Raw genomic sequence first — 10331 nt, forward strand, 5'->3', positions numbered from 1 at the left:
CCTTCCCCCTAATCTAGTCTTTAATATATATTTAATATATATTTTTATATATTTAATATACATATATAATATATATTTAATATATATTTATTTAACATATATAATATATTTAATAAACATATATAAAGTATATATTAAATATATAAAATATATATTTAATATATCATTAAATATATATTTATATATATTTATATTTAATATATAAAATATATATTTAATATATCATTAAATATATATTTATATTTAATATATATTTAATATATAAAACATTAAATATATATTTAATATATGTTTAAAAATATATATTTAAAGAGCAGATTTATTAGGGAAAGGGAGAGAAGAATAAAGGACACTTGCATAGACACAAGCGGATAGGAAGAGCTGCCCCAGAAGGGACAGGTTTGCTGGGAGAGGCCTGCATGGTTGCAGGTGGGCGGCCTTGACAGGTCATAGGCAGGCAGGAAGCTGCTGCCCTGCAGAGGGAGAGAGTTGGTGAAAAGAGGCACCTGCATAATCACAGGTGGGCAGGAGTTTCCTGCCTTTTTTTTTTTTTAATAGTACTAATGTTAGTTATTTAAATATGTAACTTCTTTTTATGCTTTCTGTACAATGCTCCAGATCTTGTTAGTTCTTTAGTGTAAGTATAGTAACTCATAAGCACTGTGGTGCTTTTAAATTACTTAAGTAGAGAAATTTTTTGTTGCTTAGAGGCAAATAGCTCTTTTTCCCCTCAAGATATGCAGTGTATTATACATCATGAAATTATGTAATATCCTGTTAGAATGGAATGTCTGGAACAGTAGCTACTAAAACAGTGATAAAAGTTATGTACTTTATTCAAATGTCTATTTCTTTTCCTTCCTTGATTTTTTTCTGTTGCTCGATTTTCAAAAAATCATTTAGCCAACTCAAAGTCCGGAAAAAATCTTAAAGTTACCAAAAGAAGAAGATAGTGCCAATCTAAAGCCATCTGAATTTAAAAGGGATTCGTGCTACTCCCCAAAGGTGAGGTGCATTGTGGTCTACAGTTAATAAAATTTGTAAAATTCTTTGTAAACATCAAAATTGTGGGATTTAAAATATTCCTTATGAAGAATTATTTCTTTTGCCAAGAAATGATCTGTTAAAAAATTTAGTTGTTAAACAAGACACATTGTTCTTTTGGTTCTTTCTTTAGAAGAGCTAACATTATTTTAAATGAGTAATATAAATGTTACATGTTTCATATTTTTTAAAGTGTTGATGTATACATCTGTTTCATTATTTCATTAAACATACCCTCTTCAAGGTAAAAAGCTATCATTTGTTTACTCCTTACCTAAGTTGGTATTTTGCAATGTAACTGAATATATGCTTTAATGAATGACATAAATGATTCCTTATTTATGAATGAATTACATGCTGTTCATCAGTATTTTCTAAACTCTCAACATTTTTATTTAAGATAGTACTATATAGCTGATACATGTATTTCAGAAGATCGTGTTTCCTCCTTAACTTTGTTTTAGGACTTTTGCTGCCATTTCAGTTTATGAGATATACTTAATCTGATTCTCCCAACTGTCTAGTAGTCTAATGAAATTTTACTTGCTGTTGTTTTGTGTAATAAAATCACGTCAGACCATGTGTTAATTTTAGTACTTCTTACTTAGATTTACTAATTCTTCTGAATTATTTTCCAGTGAAACTTTTTGGGTATTCTAAATAATAATTATTTCATATAAATGAGCAAAAAACAACTTCAATAATAGTGCTGGCATAGTCTTGCTTTTTGGTGCTCCACCAGGCAAAACCATTCATAAGATAAATCCAATGGATTTTCCTCCTCTTTCTTTTTAAAATGGTCTTGGCATTTCTTACAAAACCCTGAGTGATTATAGATTTATCTTCAGTTTTTTGGCAGTTTTGCCACTTATGTACATCACACTGCTTTTTGAATTTCTAAATTTACCATTTATCTTGAAGTATTACTTTATCTCCTTGCTATAAAATTGTTTGAACTTAAATATAATATAAACATAAATACAATATAATATAATTATAATATAAACATAAATATAATAAAAACATAAACATATATTAAATAAATATAATATAAACAATATAATAAAAACATAAATCAGAAACTTTTATTGTATTTTCTGTTTACTATATTTTCAGCCGTCTGTGTATTGTTCAGCACCTTCAAGTGCTTCTAAACCAAATATGACTGCTTTTGTAACTCCATTAGAAAGCAAAACTAAAATAGAAACAGATGATGGGAAAACAAATTCCCTGGATGAACTTAGAGCTCAGATTATTGAATTGCTGTGCACAGTAGAAGCATTGAAAAAGGATCATGGGTAAGTTGCCCTTGTTTTCTTCTTTGAGTATTACTTTACACTTGTGTGAAGAATTTTTTTAAACTATATTAAGTAAAGATGTGTTCTGCCAGATTATCATATGAACAAAGAATATATTTTCAAAGAAATTTTATTAATAGTACTTTTCTCCTTTTGGCACAATTGAACTAGAAAATTTGTTCTAGTAGCCTGATATTGTAAAGTAGCATATGTATCTTTTTTTTTTTTTTTTTTTTAAGATTTTCTGATTTTTTAAAACAATTTATTTATACAAGAACCGGCATACAGGGCAGATGTGTGGGAGGGTGAGAGGATTCACCAGAGACAGAGTGGGGAACAGAACAGGCAGACTGAGGAAATAGACTGCTGAGGGGAGCAGTGGGAGAGACAGGAGTAGTCTGCTTTGCCATGGGCATTCTTGCCAGCTGGCCAGGATCGAACCGGCGCTGCAGAGACTGTGGACAGCTTCACAGTGCGGTGCTTAACTGCCTGTGCCACCAGGGAGGCCCAGCATATGTATCTTTAAAGCTAGAAATCTTGTGATCAAATGTATGTTAATTATTTTTTTTTTAATTTTATTTTTATATTCCCTATACAATTGCAACCCCCTTATTTTGATAAGGATTCATTTCTTTTTTTTCTTTTTTTTTTTAAGATTTATTTTTTATTTATACAGTAGCTGGGGTACAGGCCAGAGGCGCAGGAGGGTGAGAGGATTCACCAGAGACAGAGCAGGGCATAGAACAGGCAGACTGACTGAAATACACTGCTGAGAGGAGCAGCAGGTGTGACACAGAGGTCTGCCACTCCATGTGGCAATCTCCCTGGCCGGCTGGAAATCGAACCCGTGCTGCAGAGACGCTGTGGACAGCTTCACAGCACTGTGCTCAACCCGCTGCACCACTGGGGAGGCCCAGGATTCGTTTCTTTTTTCTTTTTTCTTTTTTTTTTTTTTTGGTGGGACCCTTGCCTGCGGCTGGGGAACGAACCAGCGCTGCAGAGGCTGCGGGCAGCCTCGCAGCCCAGCACTCAACTGCTGCGCCACCAGGGGAGGCCCCTGGGATTCGTTTCTTTACCTAAGATCACACATCTCTTAAATGGCAAAGCTAGAACCTAAACCCATATTTACTATTGGCTTAGAGCTCTCTTTCATTAGTATTCAGATTGCTAGCAAGTATAAAAAGGAGGCATTATTTAATTTATTGATAACCTATAGAAATAGGAAGTTAGATTTGAAGCATATTTTATGTTGTATTCCAAATACATTCTAGATAGTTTTGAGTTAAATATTTTAAAATTATGGCCAATAGAAAACAGTAGACAGTTTACTCCCAATATAGATAAGTAATTTTGTAATCATTAAAACCACAGGAAAAAAATAGTTTTGAAATTGCATAATTTAAAACTGCCTTTCTCATATATTCTTTCTTTATGAGTTTTCAAGTTTCTCAAACTATTATGTCTATAATACTCTTGAAGATAATTTTTTTAGTATATGTTGAAGCTGAAAATACACATACTTTTGATTTAGAAATTTGATACACTGATATATTTATGGTGTTAAGTGAAATTTCTAGTCTTCTCATTCCCTTTGCGGCTCCCCCCCCCCCGCCCCCAAATAAACTTAACTAACCAAACAGAAACCCTGGCTGTTTGAATATCAAATAGCAGTTATGAGAAATCTGCTAATTTTAGTAGCATGGAGATGTCTGAGGGTACTTTGTAAAAAGACAATACTATATGTTACTTATAGCTGTGGAGGGAAAATTAACTACAAAAAGATAAAAGGGAACAGAAAAAAAGAAAATATGAATTAAGGAAGAAGGATCATTGGCTGAAGTTTTTTGTTTACTGGTTTAGTTTTTGGATTTTAATGTAATATTTAATTTTTAAAGGTAAAAAAGAATGTGAAATCCAACTTCTTATTAAATAAGTTACAATTTATCTTGTACTCTGACATAATTTGACATTGATTTTACCAACTTGTTTGTTCAATATGGGAAATGCATGAAAGTTGGATATGGAAAACTTCTAAAGGCTAGTTACTGTTCTGTTTTGTCATGAGTTGCTTTGTATTCACTTTAACATTTCTTTCTCTCAGATTTTCCTTGGTTTTGTCTTGGCTAGTAGTTTCATTGAACCATTCAAACTAGGGAGTTAGACTTTTTTTTTCAACCAATTAGTAGTTTTTCCCATGTTCTGGGATGTCAGGCAACTCCTATTAATGTAAGTCAAATTCATCCTTTAATTTAAGGAGTTAACAGTAGTAAATACTTTGTTTTTAGGAAAGAACTGGAAAAACTAAGAAAAGATTTGGAAGAAGAGAAGGCAATGAGAAGTAACCTAGAGGTAATTCATTTCTCTCAGTATTGAGATTTTAGTCAGTGTAAACTGGACATATTTTTTCTAGTCAAGTTGCATGATTGGTTCCACTATGCTATACTACTTCATTTTGCACACTTTTGCTGCTTAGTAGTTATGTAATTAATCTTGTCAACTCCCTGTCACATTCCTTTCATTCTTGAAGCAAATATTTTTTACCTATTCTCATAGGCAGTGCACGAGGCACAAGGTATGAGGCATAAGGTATCATGAATAAAATAAATACGGGTCTTACCTCTGAAGAGTATCTACTTCTAGATCTTTTGTACTTTTTACTGCTTCTTTCTTGATCTGAAGTTCTCTTTTCTTCACCAATAGACTTTTTTTCTTTTCTTTTCTTTTTTTTTTAAGATTTATGCATACAAGAACTGGGGTACAGGCCAGAGGTGTGGGGGGTGAGAGGATTCGCCAGAGACAGAGTGGGGAACAGAAAAGGCAGATTGACTGAAATACACTGCTGAGGGGAGCAGCGGGCGAGTCTGGAGATGTCTGCTGCGCCATGTGGGTCACCTCCCTGGCCGGGTATCAAACTCATGCTGCAGTGACTGGCGATGGCTTGATAGCACTGACTTTTAACTGCCACCAGGGAGGCCCTCTAGTTACTTTTTTGTTGTCACATGCCATTTAGGAATTTGCATTGTGGTGTTTTCTTATGATGAACTTTTTCTATTTTCATTTATTACATCCTTGGAAATTGGATTTTAGATCTAAAAATCAATATCTGGATGCTTTAAACTATGATATCCTATATCTTAATGATATAGGATAAAACAAACTTTACTAAAGTAAATTTGATCTGTTGCTTAGATTATGTTTTGTATTGTAGATGGAAGTAGAGAAGCTGAAGCAAGCAGTCCTATCTTCTTGAAGAGGCACAGACCGCTGTTCTCAGTGCTCTAGGAATTCCAAAGCAACACTATGAACTTCAACAGACATAATACCTAAAAAATAACAAATGCTGATGTTGTGATAAAGAAGTATAAATATATAATGTCTATAGATAAGTAGGGAGAGGGTAAACTTTTTATATATAAATATATAAAAAGCATACACATACACGTCTTGCCAATCTGAAAAAACAGAGGCCTTATTTCTTATGTGCTGGGATTGCAAACTTTTTTTTTTAGTTTGCTTGAAAATACTACTGAATCTGTATAAAAGTAAAGAAAGTTCAACAATAGTTTTTTTATTGAAACTTGTAGTATTATTTTTAAAGAGATCTGTGCTATAAATATGGTGATATCTTTACAAATAATCTGTAAAATATACTACTTGAGAGGGACAAAATAGCTTTATAGTAACTATAGTCACTACTTTTCCCATAATACATAAGGGATATAAACTTTGTATATATAAATATTTTTTACTTTTAGCATCTTACCCAGGATTACACTGTTGTGCCTGTTTGTTTGCAATGCTATTTATATTCTTGGTGATAAAATAGGAATTTCCTAGTTATAAACCAGATTATTCACCCATGCCTATAGTACTAACTAATGAAATAATCAAAATAATTTCTCCAACTTTTAGAGTATTTTATATTGCTTGCACTACATAGGATTCACAAAAGGAGTTTAGTTAAATTGTATTGTTAAATAGACTTGGGAAAATATGAGCTATATTTTAAATTCATTAGGTCTAAGGAACTAAAAATGTTAATTTAACCCTTAACTTGTGCCTAGAAACTGCAGCACATATAATATGCAAACACCAGCCTATTGCTGTATTTTCCGGTTTATTTTACAAGCTCAAATATAACTCATTTTATGATCTTGTGATTTAATGCTTTATGGCCCTCCCTCTGATTTTTAATAGTGGTGGTGATAGGAAGACAGAACTCAAAATTTTCAAAACTTCTGTGAGGTTTCATATTTTGACAAGTTGTCATTATGTAAATACTCAGGTTTTACCTAATATACCAAACTAACTGGTAGAGATCTTTTGGATTGTCATTTAGGTACCAGTTTTATAAAGAATGGTCGTATATCATAAAATATAACATTACAGCTTATTTAAAGCCAAATATAGTTGACCATATTCAAAATGCATTTTCATAGATGGATGAATTGGCAGTTTCTTCAGAGTCAGGAACAGTTGAAAGTTTTAAAATGATGTATCTATAGAATATGTCTCATTGTGGATTTATATTAAGATTTTTTTAAATTAACTTTTTTCATTTGTAAAATTTAAATTTTAAGCCTTATATAGCAAATGGCCTTCAGATTTTGAGTACCAAGTATTTTATTTTGATTTTGTTGTATTAAACCCACCAAAACTAATATTTTTCTTTTGTGTTTTAATTATAATACTGAAATCTTATGTTAATAGTTTAGTTAATAAAATTTTATCCATTGGTTTAAAATAATAGAAATATAATTACTTATTACAACTTTAATTAGAGTTTTTTTGGAAACTTTTTTGTGCATTGATTATGTGTGTACTTTTTAACTTTTAAGTTCTTGGGCTCTTAAGATGATGAAGGCACTACTGAACAAAATTGTTTCCTCCTGTTTTAGTCTTTTAAAAATGACTTGTTGAATGATTTCCTTCTTGTTAGATAAATTAGATATTTTCTTCTAATGAAAATCCCTGGGTACAAATAAAAACAGTGTATCTTAGAGATATCTCAATTTTCTGACTGAATTAGTGACTCCTCCCCATCTTAATGGACCTGGTTAAGTTTCTAGCAGATTTCAAGCTGTTCTTAAAGTTTCTATTGATACTTTTCTCACAGTGCATAAAATCAAGACGATCACGAGTACTGAAACTATTTAAGATCTTTGTAGAATGCTCAGACTAGGAAAGTAATTGAAGTTACTGTCTCTCTTTTTCTGCTCTTGATCTGATAGTAAAAGAAAACCAAGCCAATTCACACTCAGAGTGATAAATAACTAATCTGGCTATTTAAATCTATTATTTGCTCTTGATATGAGAACCTTTAATTTCTAATAATAAATATCACAAAATGATATGTAATTATAATGACCTTAGGGATATGTCATTAAAATTTTTCTATGAGTGAGTATAAATTGCAGAATAGAAGTGAACAGCATTGAATCTCATTGCCAAATTATTGGTGAATGTATTGTTCAGATTTTCTGTTCTTTGAAACACATAATATTTCTAATTTTCCTAGTTCTATTTTAATATTAGGGTGTCTGTCTAGCCACCCGTCTGCCTATGTGTCTGACTATAAAGCTGTTAATCTTTGTCTGAAGACAGGAAGAGAGAATGGACCTGATGTAACAAAGGATTCTCTTTATTATGCTTTTTACTGTGATCACAGAAAAAAATCCAAGTACTCTCTAGATTGGTTGTAAACATTTTATGCTTGCATTTAAACTTGAAATATATGAACAGAACGAGACAATCAGTTAAATCAGAAATGAGAAGTTAAAATTTCATGACCTTATTTTGCTGTAGCAATAAAATGACCAAGTGCAATGACTTGATTTAATAAAATCATCTTTTAAAAGTTGCTGCTATGAATATTTTTAGCCATGAAATTTTACCCTTGTTGTAGTCTGACTTGCCTTCACTATATGTAATACAGCTGGTGTTGTATTCTAACATTCCAAAACTAAGAATATACATATATGGGGAAACTCAAATAGTATATACTTCACTGACTTGTTTACAGGTGCTGTAAAATAAAAATGCTTCTCTCTCAAAAGAAAAATTAATAATAAAGACTAGTACTGCCAGTTGTATCAGTCCTTATTGGTGTTTTTTTATTACTGTCAACATAAGCTTATAGCAGAGTTTGATGAAAATTATTTTACATTTGTTTTCCAAAGTGAAAGAGATAATGTAAGTAGTATAATGAAAGCATCATTTTTTTGGATTGCTGAATAATATTCCACTGTGTATATAAGCCACATCGTCTTGATCCAGTCATTTATTTTTGGGCATTTGGGTTGTTTCCAGGTTTTGCCCATTGTAAATAGTGCTGCAATAAACATAGGTGTACAGGTGTTCTTTTGAATCAATGTTTTTGTGTCCTTTGGGTAGATCCCTAGTAGTGAAATTGCCAGGTCATATGGTAGCTCCATTTTTAGTAGACTGAGGAACCTCCAGACAGCTTTCCACATTGGTTGGACCAATTTGCACTCCCACCAGCAATGTAGGAGAGTTCCTTTTCCACCACATCTTCGCCAACATTTGTTGTTGCTTGTTTTTTTTTTTTTTTTTTTTTTTTGATATGTGCCATTCTTACGGGTGTAATGTGGTATCTCAATGTAGTTTTAATTTGTATTTCCCTCATTATAAGGGATGTTGAACATTTTTTCATGTGCCTGTTGGCCATTTGCATTTCTTTGGAGAAATGTCTTTTAAATTCTTCTGCCCATTTCTTGATTGGATTGTTTGTTTTGTTTCTGTTGAGTCGTGTGAGTTCTATGGAACATTGTCACTAACAAAGAAAAGAAGGGTATAAGTTTAGAAAAGGAAAGCAAAAATGCCACAATTTTCAAATGATTAATATCTATGGAATAAACCCAAAAAATTTTAAGATAAATTTATTAGTTTATTTTTTCTTTTTGAATTTTCTTAATTGTGTTTCCTTTTCTTGCCAAGACTTCCAGTAAAATGTTGACTAGAAATACAAAAAAAAAAAAAAAAAAAAATCAAAAGTCCTAGACCTGTGTCATGATCAGTGAACCTTTGTGATTCTGTTTTATCACCTGAAGTGGAAATAATACCTACCTCCAGGATTATTGGTAGAATTTGGAATGATTTCTGTAAAGTGCCTTATAGCGTGCTTAGAATAGATTTTTTTAAAAAGGGAGTTGTTATTTTACTCTTTTCAAAAGCATTTTACGGTGATGGATATGATATAAATTCAATGGATCGGATTAAGAGAAAGGCATAGCAGTTCCTCTCTACCTGTTTTGGAATACACATTTTTCATTAGTACTGTTCAGAATGGAGCTGTTAGCAGCTTACAGATTCTACCTCTGTCTGATCCAAAGTGACTGGCCCAATGGAGAGGACTTTGCCCAAATCGAGTTACCGGTTTATGACATTGGGATTTTAAACGTGAAAAACAAAAGGAGCCTAGTATCCACAGTACATTCTATTATCACTGACTTTAAAGAACAAAATGGAGCATAAAGAGATGAAACGGAATCCAGAAGGATTTAAGGTCCGATGACCAGTCATTCCTGAGCCCCAGCTGTCCATACATTGTTTGGCTTCCTAGATGTAAACTTTCTCCTAAACTTTTTGGTGACTGAACTCACAACAGGAGGTTCTGGTAGACATCTTGGCTCACGTATGCTTGCTGAAAACATACCACATATGTGGCGCTAAGCTTTCTAGAAATCCAATAGAGTTGAATCATGGAAGAGGAGTTAGACACCATTATAAAGCAATATGGAAAGTAGGTGTGACAAATCATTTAAATACTGTTTTAGTTTGAAATCTAAAGATGTTTGAAAACACCTTTATAAACACTGGGAATAATTTAAGCTTTGCAGGCACATGACGGTAAAATTTTGGATTATAGAATCTGAGATTGAAGGGACATTAAGAGATTAATCCAACCCTGTGCAGATGATTTGTCTGAAGATAAAATTTACAGATTTAGCCCTATCCTAGGGAATAAAA

The 10331-nt window shown here is 32.2% G+C and overlaps 1 protein-coding gene across 2 annotated transcripts in view; it reads left to right on the forward strand.

Moving 5' to 3' along the window:
- The window catches only part of CD2AP (CD2 associated protein), an 85441-nt gene extending 76569 nt beyond the window's left edge, over positions 1–8872 (forward strand). For both annotated transcript variants that reach the window (XM_037519850.2, XM_037519849.2), the window contains 4 exons: positions 904–1005; positions 2161–2342; positions 4628–4691; positions 5551–8872. In XM_037519850.2, the coding sequence (XP_037375747.1) occupies positions 904–1005; positions 2161–2342; positions 4628–4691; positions 5551–5592 (390 nt within the window). In that variant the 3' untranslated portion in view covers positions 5593–8872. The remainder of the gene's footprint in view (positions 1–903; positions 1006–2160; positions 2343–4627; positions 4692–5550) is intronic.
- The last annotated feature ends 1459 nt before the right edge of the window (positions 8873–10331 follow it).

Source organism: Talpa occidentalis, unplaced genomic scaffold (assembly GCF_014898055.3).
Source record: "Talpa occidentalis isolate TD23 unplaced genomic scaffold, MPIMG_talOcc4v2.1 talOcc4.2, whole genome shotgun sequence".
NCBI lineage: Eukaryota > Metazoa > Chordata > Mammalia > Eulipotyphla > Talpidae > Talpa > Talpa occidentalis.